At 32.3% G+C, this 18112-nt stretch overlaps 1 protein-coding gene across 3 annotated transcripts in view; it reads right to left on the reverse strand.

The window, feature by feature from the left end:
* The window catches only part of EPHA6 (EPH receptor A6), a 963391-nt gene that overhangs the window by 899226 nt on the left and 46053 nt on the right, over positions 1-18112 (reverse strand). For 2 of the 3 annotated variants that reach the window (XM_030801993.1, XM_030801992.1), the window contains exon 2: positions 10014-10078. In XM_030801993.1, the coding sequence (XP_030657853.1) occupies positions 10014-10078 (65 nt within the window). Of the gene's footprint in view, positions 1-1316; positions 1415-10013; positions 10079-18112 lie in introns of those variants that run through there. The other variant, XM_030801995.1, reaches the window with a different exon arrangement.

Here is an 18112-nt window from a genome sequence, read left to right on the forward strand (position 1 = left end):
TGTCTTAAGAGGCCAACAGGAAAAAATGAGACAGAGAAAGTGGGGGTTGGAGTGAAGAGAGATAAAAGGGAACATTGCAGATAGACAAAAGCATGGTCCTATATCCACAGACAAGAGAAAGCAAGTCACATAGAAGAAACTACCAAAAAGGTCTTTTTTGAAAAAGCTGGAAAGTGGAGGTGGCTGAAGGTCAGGGAATGTTAAAGATAAAGATCAGAAGACGCAGCTGTTGGCCACAGGTTAAATGGTAGGAAAGGAGGGGAGGAGTTTAATAGAGTTGGGACATGGACATAAATTGATCTTCAGTTTAGAAAATCAGTTCTGGCAACAGGATGAGGGATGGATTGGAAAGGTCGGAGGAAGGGGCTGGAGAAAGACCCAAAGCAGGTAAACAATCTAGGATGCAACTATGGTAACTTGGAGAGGAAATGATGACGAGTCAAACTGATGATGGAGTAATAGATGAAGCTGATGATACAGGCTGATTTGAAAGAGCTTTTGAAGGTTGAATCAACAGGATTTGGTAGTTGCCTGTAGAAAATAAATTTATCATTTAAAATAGAAAATAATTAAATGTATAAAAATGTCTAGGCCAGGCATGGTGGCTCATGGAAGATCACTTGAGCCCAGGAGTTTGACACAAGTCTGCACAACATAGCAAGACCTCCCCATCTCTACAAAAAAAAAAAAAAAAGAAAAGAAAATCTGTATTTTATTAGTAATTAATATCTTAGGGTTTCCTAAGATAATTTAGCATTTGTATGTGCTTGCTCTGGATTTAGACACAGATTATTTTATTTATAAATAAAATATAAATATTTTAGTGACTCTAAGTAAAACAATTAGAACTTGTGGATAAAATCAGAATCTTAGTTTATATTTTACAATACAGCAATTTATTTTAAAAGAAATAACCAGAAACTTCTCTTGGAAGTAAAGACTGAAGTTAAAGCTTTGTAAGTAACAATGCCAAAAATAAAGATAAAGTGAATAAAAATAAAAATAAATAAAAGACTGTATTATGTAAGTCAAGAAGATTTGGCTTAATGAAACCCATACCTTTTAAAGATGTGTGTGTGTGTGTGTGTGTATGTGTGTGTTTGTGTGTATGTGTGTGTGTGTGTGTAATGTGTATTATATATCTACATATTTTTACAGAAAGACATCATCATGGCTATTCATTAAAGAACAGTGGGGATACTGAAAAATGAATTCCATACATACTTATTTTTCAGCTGCCCAGAGAATACAAGGGTGATTATATATTCAGGAACATCAATAAATACTTCATATCTGATTTATTAAATCATTGTTACCTGCTTTTCTGTTACTTTTCTTCCTCACCATAGAATTAATTTCATCATTCTCCAAAACATGCTCTTTCAACTAGTGAAAAATGAGGCAGCAATCCATTTTCTTTTGCAGAGGTTGCTGTACAGGAAGGAATATTCTGAGAGAGTGGAGAAAGAAGTGACACAAATCATAGTTGCTCGAGTATTAAATATTTAAAAATTTATGGACTCTATAACAAACGATGCATATTCCTTCACCTGTTTCTCTGCACTACCTGGATGCAGGGGAGGTCATTTACCCATGCATGAGCTGATAAAAGAAAGCCATCAGCTTTGGATGATTCATGTGCCTGAGTTCTCCTCAAGGAAATTCTACCTTCCACGATCTTTCACATTTCTTGTTCTGTCTCAAAATGGTGCTGGTGTTTCACTATGATGATGATGATGATGATTATTATTATTATTATTATTATTATTAGTGCAATCTGTATTTACAATCTGGCAGCCCAGATAAAAGGAATTTAAGAGAAACTAAGAATTGGACCTGAAGATTCAGCAGAAACTTGGTCTTCTCTACAGGTGCTAACTACCTTAATCTTTCCTTTCTTCATGGCTTTTTCTCTGCATCTTCTATGTTCTCCTCCTACTACTGAATGGCCTCCCTTTAGTTACTGGACTTTTTTCCTGCTCTCCTAGAACTGTTACTTGCACATGACTTCAGGTCATCAAGTCCCCCTACTCTAACCCTTCTGCACGCATCTTTAAATGTATCTTTACAGCAGATGTTTCTGGCTGCTATTTCTCCTGAACTCTTAACATAGAAATCCTAAATTCCTGAAAGAGGAGTATGATTGGCTTAGTCATTTATGGAAATCCCCATGAGAGGTGACAGGAGCTGGTTAGTCAATGAACTAGTTTTCTTTAGATTATGTGTCCATCTTTGTCTCAATAACATATGGGCAAGAGAGTAGGGCACTGTGTCACTAACTATAACTGGTATCCCTCAGCAAGCCCCTTGCCTGGACAATTTACTTTAGAAGACATTTTGAGAATGGCAAGTACTCCATCATTTCAAATATAATTATTTCTGTAAGTTTTTTTGGACTGGACTAGTCCATATTTTACACTTAATTAGCCTACAGTCAATAACAGACATGTAAAAGACACAATTATGAGGCACAAATAAATGAAAACAATGTCTCTAAAAGAGACCCACTAAAGGAATATTTCTTTAGTTCCTTTCTAAGATAATTAAATACAAAAACAATCTAAGACATGCACCAGATATTCTTAGGCTTTTAACTAAACATTTGTGAATAATTAAGCATCCTTAGTTTGATTATTAAGCTTCAAAGGAGAATTAATCTTTACAGTACTTCTCAATAACTATGTATCCTTTTAAACAAAATCGGTCTTTCTAACAACACTGTAACTAGATTAAGTCTGCACTTGGTCAGCCTTAGAGAGTTCTTTTACCATTCACTGCAGTCATCACAATGTTGAAAATCAATTTGTGGTTATAGCTACACCGTAATGACTAAAGTCTTGGCTTTGGGATTGACATGACCTGTTTTAATACCAGCTTCTTTGGTCATCACAACCATGGGTAGGTTCTGAAACTTTTCTCAGGTCTAGTTTCTTCATATATAACATGGTAATAAAAATATTTACTTCACATAAATATTATTGAGATCACGAAAGTATGTAAAATGCTGAAATGCTGAATTGCAGTTCTTTTACAGACTCATGACACATTAATAATCTGAATATTCGGGGACAGAAATGTACATGGTTATTCTTATGAAGTCAAGACATACAGAATTAAATCTCTAAGAGCACCTGGGAGTTTCATCATCTACCGCTCAACATACATACCACAAGAAAGCTCTGAAATCTTCCTTTACCGATTTGTAAGGAAAAATAGCAACAATGTCATGTAAAGGGATAAAAGCTTGATTTATTGTTTAGATTGAATGAACTTGAAAATAAAGCCAACTGCTACAGATAGTGATTGATACAAAGAGAAAGTGAGAATTTCAGGACTGTTCATTGCAAGAAAATAGAAGGCTAAGGAAAATTAAGTGGAATTATAATTTGTAAAACTGTTTAAGCAAATGTTGCAACCCATTACATAATGTTTGTGACAGTTGAAAATGTATTATTTTGCCTGGTCCAGCAAAATAAGTAGTTTAGAATAAGCTTCTCCATTGTAACAAGTAAAAAGCTGAACAAACTGAAAAATCAACAACTCCACTTAGATCAGCGGGTAAAGCACTGCCCCAGAATTGGAGAGATGGACTGGTGGATACAGAGAATCATAACTTTTTTTTTTTTTTTTTTGAGATGAAATCTTGCTCTGTCTTCCAGGCTGAACTGCAGGGGCATGATCTTGGCTCACTGCAACCTCCACCTCACAATTCAAGTGATTCTCCAGCCTCAGGCTCCCGAGTAGCTAGGATTACAGGTGCCCGCCACCATGCCCAGCTAATTTTTGTATTTTGCGTGAAGATGGGGTTTCACCATGTTGGCCAGGTTGGTCTCGAACTCCTGACCTTAGGTGATACACCCACCTCGGCCTGAGAATCACAATTTAAGGAAGCAGAATCCCAACAGTTTATGTGTAATAAGAATATCAAATGGGGAAAAAAAGAGAAAGGAAGAGAGCAATATTTAAAGCAATAATGACACAGACGTTCCTCCAAATTATTGTCAGGCTCCAAACCACAGATTCGGGAAGCTCAAAGAACACTAAGCAGAATAAATACCAGAAAAACTATACCTACATATACTGTATTCAAACTTCAAAAAATATTTTCACATCAAATAAAAAAAAAAAAACGAATATAAAGAAACAACCTTGAAAGAAGCCAGAAGACTCAAACACCTTAAGTATAGAGGAGCAAGGATAAGAATTACATACAATTCATCCTCAGAAACCAGGCAAGCAATAACAGTGGAGTGAAATATTTAAAGTATTTAGAGATTTGTTAAAGCCCACCAACCTGGAATTCTGTACTTTGTAAAATTTTCCCTTAAAAATGAAGAAGATATAAAGACTTCCTCGAACAAAATTCAGAGAATGTGTTGCCAGCAGACCTACCTTGCAAGAACAAGAAATGTTAAAAGACACTCTTTGGAGAGAAGAAAAACGAAATAGGTCAGGAATTTAAATCTACATAAAGCAAGGAAGAGGAGAGGAGACAGCAACTTTAGAAGCCACCCTCCGTAAACACAGGAGGCTTCTAGCCTACAATGCCATGTGTTCCTTTCTGCTCGTCCCAGGAGCCACAAGGAGATCCCCAGGCAATCATGAGCTCACCTGTGCTGACATGTGCTTCAACAGGGACAAGCCCCTGAAAGGAATGGTCTCAAGAAACAAACGCTGGCTTTGCATATTGTGTTCCTCCAACTGCAAATGATTATAAGAGAAAGTTTGGGTACTTAACATGACCATCTGCAAAGATGCTCAGCTATCACATAAGATTTTGTGCAGGAGGCTGTTCATTTACAGGCTGCTCTTTTAAAATATTTGACTCATCAAACCAAAGAAAGAAAGGTAAGAATTATGTCTCATGTATCTATCTCTTCCAAGTGAGTATCCAGGTTTACTTTTCTATTCTAGAGAAATGCTTTCAAGGAACATAATACACTGGGCTTCAAATTCTATCTCCTGGTTAATTCGATTCAGCATCTTTTAAGAGGCCATTACCACACTGAAATCTCACATCTAGGGTCAATGAGTCTTTCTATTATTACTGCCCATATTTGCTTTGAGTCTTTCTATTATTACTGCCCATATTTGCTTTGGCAATTCTTGGTTATGAAGCTAACTTAATAAAATATAACATATGTTTTGATTATATATCAAGCAAGCCTGAACGTAGTATTAACAGCTAAAGATCATAACTAGTACTAGATCCTAAGAGGGTTCATATATTTTTGTAATGACTGACCATGTCCACCACCACTTCCAGTACACAAAATAGCATTTTTCACATAATGTGTGGTGAAAGATTAAATAAATGAGTGTACATGTATATTTTATTAATATTTAAATGAAAAAAGTACTCATTCTATATTTTTGTCTTATTTGTTAAGTAAACGAAGACACAAAAATAAAATTGTGGTTCAGAAGAAAAAAATATTTGATACATGATAAAACATGATTCTGGAAAAAGCAAAGAAACAAACGGTCTATACAGAAGTCTGGATTTTTCATTTCTTTAAAATACTTGGGGTTCTTGCAGTACTCCTAACGATAATATTTATGTAATGTTTATTATGAACCAGACATGGTTTTAACTTCTTTACATATATTACATAATTTCATCCTTCTAATAATCTAATGATATCAGTACTGTTATCAAGTCCTTTCCCTTATGTGGATGGCAATTAACACCTCACAGCTATAAAACGTCTTATAAACATGGATATTAAAGAAATGCACACTGATAGAATTGATTATTAACAAAACCTAATGCATTTCTTTGAAATATGGAACAATATAATTGAAATTAACATGATGAGTGTTTAGAACATTGCCATATACGTTGTGAAGTTTCTAAGAAGAAAAAATATTTAAATATCAGTTTGAAAACAGTAACTATAACAATCCACATTCACCAACAGAAATTATCACCAAAATTTACATTTTCAGAATTTGAATATGTACATGGTATAGTTTTGGATAATTTCAATTTTAGGATGAATCAAAATGTAAACTGAAATCTTGTACTATGATGAATTACTTCTTACTATATGAAATATATAAATTGCATTATAAAAACAAATGTTTATTGGTAGATACTCCATTCTCTATCATAGTACATCCAATCTTTGATTTTCACCTTTGGAAAAATTATATTAGGAAATGATGGGCTCCGATTAATGGAATAAAGTATCTTTCTACAGAGGTTAATTGTAATCTATGCTTCTTTTATTATAAAAATAAAAATCATTAGTTGTTAGGTTTACTTACAGCTTTTATTTACACATGAATGACAAGTTTTCTTATTTTCCTGTGATGGTTAATTTTATGTATCAACATGACTAGGCTAAAGATAACTGCTAAAACATTATTTCCAGATAACGGCTAAAACATTATTTCCAGGTGTGTGTGTAAGGATGTTTCTGGAAGAGCTTAGTATTTGAATCAATAGATAAAGAATATCTGCCCTTCCTCACTAATGTAACTTGACCTCATCCAATCCACTGAAGCGGAGATAGAATGAGAAAGATGTAGAAAGGACAAATTTGCTCCCTCTTATTAAGCTGGGACATCTGCCTTCTCCTGCCTTTAGAAATCAGAGCTCCTCGTTCTTGAGTCTTCAGACTTGGAAACTGACATCAGTACCCACTCCCCAGGCCTTTGGACTAGGACTAAATTACACCACCAACTTTCCTCGTTCTTCAGTTTGTAGATCATGGGACTTCATGTCCTCCATAATCATGTGAGCCAATTCCCAAAATAAATCTAAATATCTCTCTCATTAAGTAGAAAAATAGATATAGATATGTGTAACAGATACAGATATACCTCCTATTGGTTCTTTTTCTCTAAAGAACCATGGCCAATACATGAAGTATTTCAGGGTAAGTTTCCTAATACCAATTCACTATGTCCAACAGATAAGATCACATATCTTGTACTATATTGCATTGCTGAAGCCCTAGTGATCATCTAAGTCAGAGCACACAAAAATTATCTATAAAATATGATATTCAAAACCAATATTCAGTATTAGAGAAACACAAAGATTTCTAATCTCCAATTGTCATTAAAATAAAATGTGATGTAATATCCAACAGCACTTTTGTTTTCCTAACATCAATTTTGTCTTAATGTTTAATTAACAGGTACTCCACTGTTGAAAATGATATTTGATTTTATATACTATAGTGGCTATATCTAAGTCCAATACAACTATGTAACAAAGATCTCATCCACCATGTACACATTAAACATAGGTTTTAAAAGTTAACTTACTGATGCAGAGATATGCACTATCTACCTCAACTTAGTGAAATTCTAAGTCTTGAAAAATGTGGTTTAGCCTATGATTACAGGTCCTATTCCTCACTGTATACCTCCACTCCAGCCAAATGATTATTTCCACTGCATCCCTACAGGCCAAATGATTCTCAAAATTCCTAAAACCTGATACATACATGAAATAATTCTGTGCCTTTGCTCAAGCCACTCCCTTCGCCTAGAAGTTGCCTTCTCCCTTCTTTTTAAGGCCAATTCCTTCACGTTTTTTTTTTTTTTTTGAAAGAGCTGGCATGCAACTTCTTATTCCCAATTTTCCCTGACCAGAATTAACCTCTCCTTTTATTATTCTTTCACAAAACATTACTCATATCAACCTGAAGACACATTCTTTGGCCTAATGATTCTGTATAATTATCGCTGTGCTTCAATACCCCTTGAGGGAAGAAAAATCTGTCTTAGGCACCATAACAGGGTATTTGGCATAGAGCAGCATAAAACAGAAGTTTGTTAAACTGAATTCAGGACAATGCTTAAAAGAAAAAGTATATTTTAAATGTTGACACAAATGAATTGATAAGCAAATGTTTTAGAAAACTCATAATTCTCTTTTCATTTCTGTAAGCCTAAAACTTATTTGTTCAGACTATTCATCCTTTTTCCATAATTACTAACCAGGGATGCTCAATTTCCTACTGAAATAACTATTTATCGGTCTGTTCACAGGCAGACTCTGAATGCCTAATTCTGTAACTATATCAGCATGATATTACTAGTGGAATGATGATTTTAAGTAAAAAGAAAAATCTATGGAATCAATGATTAAATTTCCTATATTTTATGGAGCACATTATACAATTTCAAAAATGTCAATTCTTTATAGGAAGAGTTTTTTTTTTCAATTAAAAAGTTATTCCTGAGAAATACATTATTTATAATACCAAATATACTTTACCTCGTATATTGCCAATTATATTGTCTACATGTCTCTTCCACCCATGACATATTTGTAAAATCAACTGAATTAGTGTCTACGTAAAAATGTAATTGTTAAAATGGTCCATCAAATTAGCATGCCTCAGTGAAACTGAGTATGTGAAAAAATTATATGATTTCAATTAGATATAATTACAATTTTAATGTATGGATATAAATGCTGGTTTACATGTTATAAACTGATTAACGGTTCTGGTGGATTTTAAATACTGTAACCTATATTGATATCTAGATTATTTTCATTCTTGGCATTTTCAGTAGCCTCTTTCCAAAGTTCTTCATCCTTACTGAATAGTTCCTTATTTTAACCTATAAATAGCATTAAGTAAAGCTCCATTAGTACCAGTAATCTATCCTCTTCATTAAAAAAGAAAAAACAAATTGCATATTTTTAAAATCTTATTTATACCTTCTATCCATTCTACTGTTCATAAGATTATACACACACACACAGTCACACACACACACACACACAGACACACAAAAGGTATTTTAGAAAAGTTTCATTCATTTCTTAAAAGTAATAAACATGACCCACTTAATATACTCAACAATACTAATGTTTATTCATTTTAATAGAAATAAGACAATGAAGATAAAAGCATAATCCTAGTTTAAGATATATACCTCAGAAAGTTTGATAAGAGCTTTAGTAGAATAAACAAAAATTTCAGAAAAATAAACTCACAGTATATAAAACTTACAAATTTAAAGAAGCAAATGGGCTGTTAAAGAGAGGAAGATTTAACTCTTCATAGGATATTTTAGTTGAAAATACACACTTAGTGAATAACTGTTGTTGTAAAATGTCAAATTCATACAGCAATATGCAAAAGAGTCTGAAAGAATGAAACATATTTGGATCAATTTCTCCTTTGAGATTTAAATTTGAAGATATAATAGAAGAAGCAATGTGAAAATGTCAACTAAGAATGTGATTAATAAGAAAATTACTATTTCTAAGGAGAAAAAGGAAAGCTAACCCAAGTGTATCTGAAAACATGTGATTGCCTCTATTATTCAATATTTTGATTAACTAGACAATAATCAAAGCAAAATGCTTTACAAATCACCCTTTTATTTGAGCTTAGTGTGAAAACGAGAAGTAGACATATATTGTAATATGAAAATGATGCAAAATATATAAAAATATATAAAAAGTCAAGTACAACCATAGCTAAAATGTTGGTCCATGAAAAACTGTATTTTGCAAATTAAACATCCTTAACAAGCCTTTAAATACAACTATTTCAGTTAACAAAAACCTAATCACCTTGTATATTTTCACCAAGTTCAAAAATGCATAATATTTTAGTAGACTTGTATTCTGTATTAAAAACCAAATTGTTAATATTTGCACAATCCATTTATACTATGGTAGTTTAAAGTTTATTTATGCACAAATACTCATTGAGGGTATCAAATTTAACATAAATTTAACATATATAAACTTACACACAGAAATTTATATTTAAGGAAAATATATGGGAGATATTCTAATGTCACTATGTATAAACACAGTATTAAAGAATAATTACTAATTTAGGAGAAAGGATCTGTACATATCATTCCCACTGATTACCAGTTCTAACTGTATTTTAACCTTTTCTATGAGATGTAAGTTATATGTCAAAATTCATAACAAGTAGGGCCCAAAATTCACTGTTCCATCAACTATTAGGAGATCTTAAAAAATCTAAAAAAGATGGCGATTTTTCAAAGATATTAAAACTTACCCCATTTAATGGATATGTTTTCCATCCTAGCTCTCCCAGCACAGTTGTTGTATCAAGCAACACAACTGGAATTAAATAGAAAATAAAAATTCCATGAATTTCTCAACTAATACAAAAATATATGAAATTATTAAAGTTATTTAAATCATTAATGTCAATTACGCTTACTATTATTCACTGAATTAAGTTTAATGAGTTATCTTCAGAAATTTACATATTAAATATTAATATAAAATAGTATTAAGTAATGATAAAAATGCATAAAGTATTTAAAAATTAAAGTATGTATATTTTTGTTAAACAATGCTAAATGAAATTATTAAACAGAATTAAGTCATTTTTAATAGCAGATGTTTAAAACTGATAAAATAACTACCTCTGCTTTTCCCCCACTTTCATTTACAGTATTTTTAGACCACATTCAGGAAGAAAATCCTGTTTTAAAGCAGATTTCCTTATTCTCTTTTTGTGTTACCAAATGTCCTTATAAATAATCAGCCAAGTATTTAAAAAACTCATTTTGAAAAATCTTACAATCTTTAAAGCATTGACTACATTATTATTATATACACTAGGTAGTTTACTTATGGCTAAAGGATGCGAAACCAAATGTGAAAACCATCCATCTCTTTTCCTGACCAAAAGTAATTCATAATCTGGTCAAAGAAGCAGACATGTAAACACATAATAACATTTTCTGTTAAATTATAAAAGTGAAGTTATATTAACATCTTAGCAATTAAGTTAGGCTAAAGTTGGGTTGGCAGTTCTGGGAGAACTTCACAAAGGGGATCCAATTTGAACTGGTCTAGGATGAGCGGGTTTCAATCAGATAATGATAAGATTTTTTTTTATTTTAGAATACTTTCTATAAACTAAAATATGACTAAATCAGTTCTCACTTGTGGGGTGGAGACTATTTGGGGAAAGTCAGATGATAGAAACGATTGGGAAAGACAGATGGAGATCAACTAAGGAGGGTTTTTGTAACGTTTCTGGCAGGTAAATGTGGAGAGCTCATCATTCAACAGATATTTATTTTTAACTACTACCCCCTAGGCCTCCAGATGTCAGTAGGCCATGAACCTCAATCTGAGAAACAATGTTCAGGTACCACATCATTAATTTTGGTTTTTCATCTTGTTAAGGAAGTGGGATTTCTTTTTCCTTTTTTTTTTTTTTTTTTGTTTGTTTTTTAAAGAGACAGGTCTTGCTCTGTTGCCCAGGATGGAGTTCAGTGGCACAATCATAGCTCACTGAAGCTTTGAACTCCTAGACTCAAGGCGATCCTCCTGCCTCAGCCTTCTGAGTAGCTGGGACTACAGGCACGCACCACTGTGTCTAGCTGATTTTTTCATTTGTTGTAGAGACAAGGTCTTAACTATGCTATGCAGACAGGTCTCGAACTCCTGGCCTCAAGTGATCCTCCCACCTTGATCTCCCAAAGTGCTGGGATTACAGGCGCGAGCCAAGGCACCTGGCTGGGGGTTTCTCATCTATAATTTTTTTAAATGCAATTGTGAGTATGTTATTTGGCACCGGCTGTTTGGTGTCTACTCTAAGGATTCAGAGGTTTTACTTAGGTGAACCACTGTGATAAATTCTATTGATACATTTTTCAAATATGAAAGTATCCTTAAATTCCTGGTTTAAACTCTACTTACTCATTGCAGAATATTCCTTTAGTATTGTTAAAATCTATTCACTAAACATACATTTGTAAAACTAAGCCACAATTTTTAATTAATTTTTATTGTGAAAAATTTTCAAATACTTTTTGAAGTAGAAAAAAATAGTACAGTGAACCCTCACATACTCATCACTCAGGTTCAATAATTACCAATTAATGTCCAATCTTGTTTCTTCTATACATTTTTACCTACTTCTCCACTACAAGATTTATTTGAAGTAAATTTCAGGAATCATATCATTTCACCTGTATAAAAATTCAACATGTATTTCTAAAATACTGTTTTAATATACCTACAATATCTTAATTCATTAATACAAAAAGTAATTCCTTAATGCAATGAAATATCCAGACAGTGTTCAATATTCTTTATTGTCTCATTTGAAAAGCAACTGAGATTCAAATAAGTGCTAATAAGTTAGCTGGCATTCCTGTTTAAGTGTTTTTTTTAATCTATAAATTTCCCCAATTTTTATCAGTTAGATTTAAAATTTGTTTGACTTACAACAAATCCACCCTCTTTAAATGTACATTTTTGTAAATCATGACAAACTCCTACATCCATGGAACCATGGCTACAATCAAGCTAGAGAATATGTCCATTACCCTCCCAAAATTTCTTGTGGCCCTTTATAAGAAATCCCTTTCCTACCCCATCCTCTGGCAACCACTAATCTGATTTCTTTCCCTGTAGCTTTGCCTTTTCCAGAGTGTCAAATAAATGAAATCATATAGCATTTAGCCCTTTGAGCCTGGTTTCTTTACTTCGCATATGCATTTGAGATCCATCTATGTCACAGCATGTTTCAACTGTTCCTTTTTATTGCTGAAACCTATTCCACTGTATGGAATTCCCTAGTTGAAGGACATCTGGGCTATTTCCAGTTAAGAACATTATATATAGGCCACTCTAAGCTTTCCTATACAGATTTTTTATATGAACCTATGCTTTTATTTCTCCAGGTTAATAACTAGGAGTAGGATTAGTGGGTTATACAGAAAATGTTTGTTTTTTAAATAAACTATCCACCTGGATTCCAAAACTGCTGTGAAATTTTAGATTCTCAACAGGGAAATGTATGGTTTTCCCATTCCTTTACATACCATGACTTGGTTTTGTCTAGTTTTTTTAAAGTCATTCCATCAGGTGTGCAACAGTACTTCATTATTGTTTTAATATGTACTTCACTTAATGGAGAGAAACATCAGTATTTCTTATGGTGATTTTTAAATGTTCATAAGTTTTATTCTAATTTTCTCATCAAAGATTTCTGCAGAAAATTCACTGGTACAAGCTACAAATCACAACATTTAGAGCTAAGTGTCTAAAATCTCTAATGCGTATTGAAATCTATCAACAGCTATTTCCTTTTTATAAGTTTTATACAGGAATTACGACCAATAAGTTAATTCATTAATTCATTTAATTATTGTTTCTAAAACATATTAAGCCTGCTTTGTTCTCAGTATTCATAATTGTAAACTGTGAAGTATATTCACTTCAAAACAAATAAAAAAGGAAAATATGTATGTACCCATTATAGTGCAAATGCTTAGGAAACATTTTTTGTTGTTTCTTAGTATCTTCCAGAAACAAGATTTACCTAACTGCTTTATTTCATTAAATTGCAATCATACCTCTTAAAAATTCTTAAAAATAATAAGATTCCAAATTTGCATTTCAGACAGGTGAATTATAATTCAATATTAAAATAAAATTTAGAATTTTAGAGATACGTAGTAAAAATTTTAATTTTATCATTTGTTTCACATACAAAATCCCCACAAATTCAGGTTTTTCAGGCACACTAATTATGTTGAACCCAGCAAGGTGAGAGCTCCTCCTGCTGGCTCCAAACAAAAGTTATCTAGTCCCTACCGGAAAGCAAAAACACTGTAAACTCAGTAGGAAGAAAAAAAATTACATCAGCATTAACATCAGTAAAAAAGCCAATACTTTTCCATTTTTAATATAATAGCAATGTTTAAATAGGAAGATTAACACCTATTATTTATGTAAAGAGTACAAATGAAAATGCAATTATTTATTCATAGCATAAATTGAGAAATTGAATAAAACAAAAAAATAGGCTGGGGGCATCAAAAAAAATTCTAAAAATACACATTTTGTTTTGTAGGCAACATAATGCATAGAATATGTCTGTATAACTGCATACAATTTTCCTATTAACTTTTAGAAAAAAATTTCCAGCATATTATATTTCTTTCTGAACATGTCTTTTAGTGTATTAGTTGCCTTTATTCATGCTTTTGGAAATTATAAGAAAATTTCATTGTGTTTTAAAAGATGATATCAAATGATAAACACAAATTTAATAGTACTGGATTAAATGTGAAAGTTATGATTATCTAAGAATAAAAAGCTAAATACTAACTTCTTGCCTTTAGATATTTTATCAAGTCTTTATCTATATCATTTTAGTAAATCTAAAAGGTATTAGTTTAAAAACAATTAGCATATTGATGTATAGTATATAATAGAAGATCATCTTTATTCAAATAGCACAGTAAGAAAAGGATGAGATTTTATTCATATATCACTTTGAAAAATTAAACAAGGAAGAGATAAATCAAGCCACTAAGAAAGCAGCTATTCTTTCAGGATAATTTTGTTGTAAAAATTTAAGTCAATGTCATGTAAATTGAGTACAAAGATTTATCAATATGTTTTAAAGTTCAGACAATCATAAATACATGCCTGAGTACTTTCTCTAACAAACCTTATAAAAAAAAGTAAGAGGTTTCTTCTTAGAATCATTCAATTTAGAAACTTTAACGCCCAGCTTAAGGTTCTAAGTTACTAAGTAAAGTTACGAAGTCACTCAGTAACAACACATCAGTAGAGGTTTATGATGGTTCTATGTTCCACTAACTATAACGCTCTACTACCTCCAATAGCTCTAAAAAAACACCAATAAACAAAGACAATACTTCTAACATCATGACCAGATACAATCAGAGAATACTTCAAATTACAGATATATAAACAAACATGCACCTTTATACATTACATTTTAGAAGTAGTCCATTTGAATATAATACTCTTTAAATGCTTTAAACTGACATTTAGATTATCAAATTAATCCAGTTTTAACATCACTGTATATTTCTGAAAGGTAAGAACAAAAATTTTTACTTTCAGATATATATAATATGGGTATCTACCCTCACATAGAGTTGCAACCATATTTAATTCTGAAAAAAATCTAACATAGATTGCTTTAAATAAACACTGAATTACGTTGACTCCTGGTATGGTCCTCTCTGTACTGGGAATATTTTAAGGTAAAATCTTCTAAAGAGGATCATACATTCTTAAAAATAACTAAGCTACTTTTATCTAGAACCCGAGATCAATTATTTGTTCAGTAGGTGTACTTACAGCATTTTGTTTTGTTGTGGTGGTTATTCTTATTTTTTGTTGTTTTTGCTTATTTTCTTGTTTTTAACATAGACGGCATTCATTATTTTAATTTTATCTATCCCTTCAGTTACATCTGAGATTGGAAATTCTATTTGTAAGTATAAGGTAATATGAACATAGTGATGTTAGCTTTTCCTAATTAGAGAATAAAATCAAGTCTAGAACTTTTGAAATTACACCTTTCAGTTTTCTACTCTGCTAGAGATTATCTTTTTCAGAAAACATTCAAATATCTCTGTCCCTTCTTAAAAACAGATGATTCCCTTAGTTACTAAAATAAGCTATAAAAATCAAAAATTACTCTTCTTTACTGTTATCTTAAATAGAAAAAAAAGGGCAAAACACTCAAGCTATATAATTTTCTACCTAACTACATTCAGGATAAATCAAGTGAAGCAGTTTGCTATTACTTAGAAAGCAAGTTATACTCTAGAGCAAGAACTATCACTGAAAACCTTATCCACATAACGAACGGTTAATAGTTGATTAAAATATTACTAGAAATGTTCATCTTGACTTCCATACCTTATTTCACTCTTTGCAAGAACCTCCAGGTCCTTATCCTGACTGACAGAGCTATATTTGCTTCAGCCTTATAATCATTCCTAAAACCTGCTATTACCAGCACTTACCATAGAGACCAAAGGATAACTCGGGTGTGGATGTGATCTATTACAAGGTCACCAAACTACAGGTTCCCTCCTAGGCTCCTGAGCAAGGTCATTGAGATTTATTAATGAGTTACCTCAAAAGATGTGCTTTCCTATGAAATTGTTCTGTTATCTCTGTGGTTAAAAATGAGTAAAAGAAAATTTGGCATGTCCTTAATTAATGGCATTAGATGCTTCCTCTATTTTGACATCTTCAGCACTTTGTAAGTAAATTCAGTTGAGACCTATATTATTTACATTTGTCTCAATTATTCAGGGATTAAATAGGTAGAAAAGACTATTTGGCTATACTCTTAGATTTTCTAGTCTTATATTTAATAAATGTTGTGAGTCTCTCATCTCTCACAAAGAAGTGCCCCATTTAGCTCAAACCATTGAACATGTTCCCCATTGCTTACACAGCATCAAACAGGTGTCTTGCCTTTCTAGTTCTAACCTTTCTTATGTTCCCACTAGTCTTTTATGAGCTTTGGACATTTTCCAATTTTTTGAAGAATATTATGAAACTTAAGGTCTGAAATACACTTAAATCATTGGTTTAACGGTCCTGATAAAAGAGATTATAACTACTTACTTGAAAGTTATATCTACAATATAATGGCCATCTCAATGCAAAACCATTTCTATACAATGGAAGAAAGGTCTAAAAGAAACTACTGAAACCCTTACTCTAAAAAAAATAACAGTGGCTTTATATTGAAAAGGAAAAAAATAACTTTGATTCTGTGAAAAAAAATTATGAAAGTTTAGTCTTTTTTCTTGAAGATGGAAAAATTTTTCTTCCTGCAGTTTTGTTTGTTCCCTCCATTACATTTACATGGACATAATGAAAATAGATGTTAACTTCCCTAACTAGGACCTAAGCAGTCAAGAAATGTTACCTGATTTTACATTATACATTTTTATGTTATTTCAACAAACATTTCTTGAGTCTCTGTTATATTTAAGACTCTATATATTGGACACTATAGGATACAGAAAATCTGTAAGTTACAATGCCTACCTTCAAGGTATACCAGTTTTCTACTTTAACTTTCACTACTAGGATTTTTGTGTCAACTCACATGCCATAGTTTATTCAAACACATATATAGCAGAACAGATTAAAATGCCCTCATTTAGAAGGTGCAGACAAAAAATGACTGCAGCTATTCAGTAGACTGTGTAGAATTAAATTGCTCTTCTAAAAGGGCAGACATCCCATATCACATCTTCAAAATCACCATCAAAATTGTCAGTAATTGTACCACTTATCACACTTTTCATAAATGTGCCGAGGACTAAATGTATCCCAGTAGACAACAGAAAGGGAAATAATTTCCTACCTGTAAGATACTCTCCAAAACAATTCCAAATACAGGAAATGTCCTCTAAATTTGTCCAAAGAGATATTGTTTTACATAGAGTGGAAGATGTTTTAAAAATGAATTAAACAAGCCTAGGCAACATACCAAGACCCTATCTCTACAAATTAAAAATTAAAAAATTAAAATTAGCCAGGTGTGGCTGTGTGTGCCTGTAGTCCCAGTTACTCAGGAAGCTTAGATGAGAGTATCGCTTGAGCCCAGGAGTTCTAGGCTGCAGCAATTGCAGCAAGCCATGATTGTACCACTACACTCCAGTCTGAGTGACAGAGCAAGACCCTGTCTCAAAAAAAAAAAAAAAAAAAAAGAATTAAGCATTATCAGAGGTAAACACTTTTGTAACCTAACCTTTAGTCATCAGAAATAAGAAATTATCAGATAAAAATTTTAATTGTGCTCCCATAATTTTGAAACAAATACATATTAAACAACTTGAAAATGACAGAATTCTTTTGTCCATTGACATTATAGCCAAATCAAGACAGCACAATTATAACTATTACTTTAACATGTGTGTGAGTGTGTGTGTTGGGGGGGTGTTGGTGGGTGTTTATCTGTTGAAGAAAATGAATGAATAAATGAGGTAATTGAAAGGGATCATGGGCAGGAAATACATGTCTTAGAAAAGAACATTCTCAACCAACTATTGGAAAAGCAGTATAGTGTAAGCAGGAAGGCAGGTGCTGGATAAAATTTAAACGGCTACTGTACTTGGTTTGCGATGGAAAAAGTCAAGGCCTATTTACATATGATCTTCTGAGATGTAGTTAAGAGGCAAAGTGGTCTCTAGAAAAAATAAAATCAAAGTAGACATTTGTTTTGAGCACAGAATGGCTTGTGAGAAGACACACATTTGTATCTTTTGGAGTCGTCTTCTCTGCTCCAGCTTGGCTCTAACCCCTGAAGCACTGACTGCCCTCAGACTGCTC

This window comes from Nomascus leucogenys, chromosome 21 (genome assembly GCF_006542625.1).
Source record: "Nomascus leucogenys isolate Asia chromosome 21, Asia_NLE_v1, whole genome shotgun sequence".
Lineage (NCBI taxonomy): Eukaryota > Metazoa > Chordata > Mammalia > Primates > Hylobatidae > Nomascus > Nomascus leucogenys.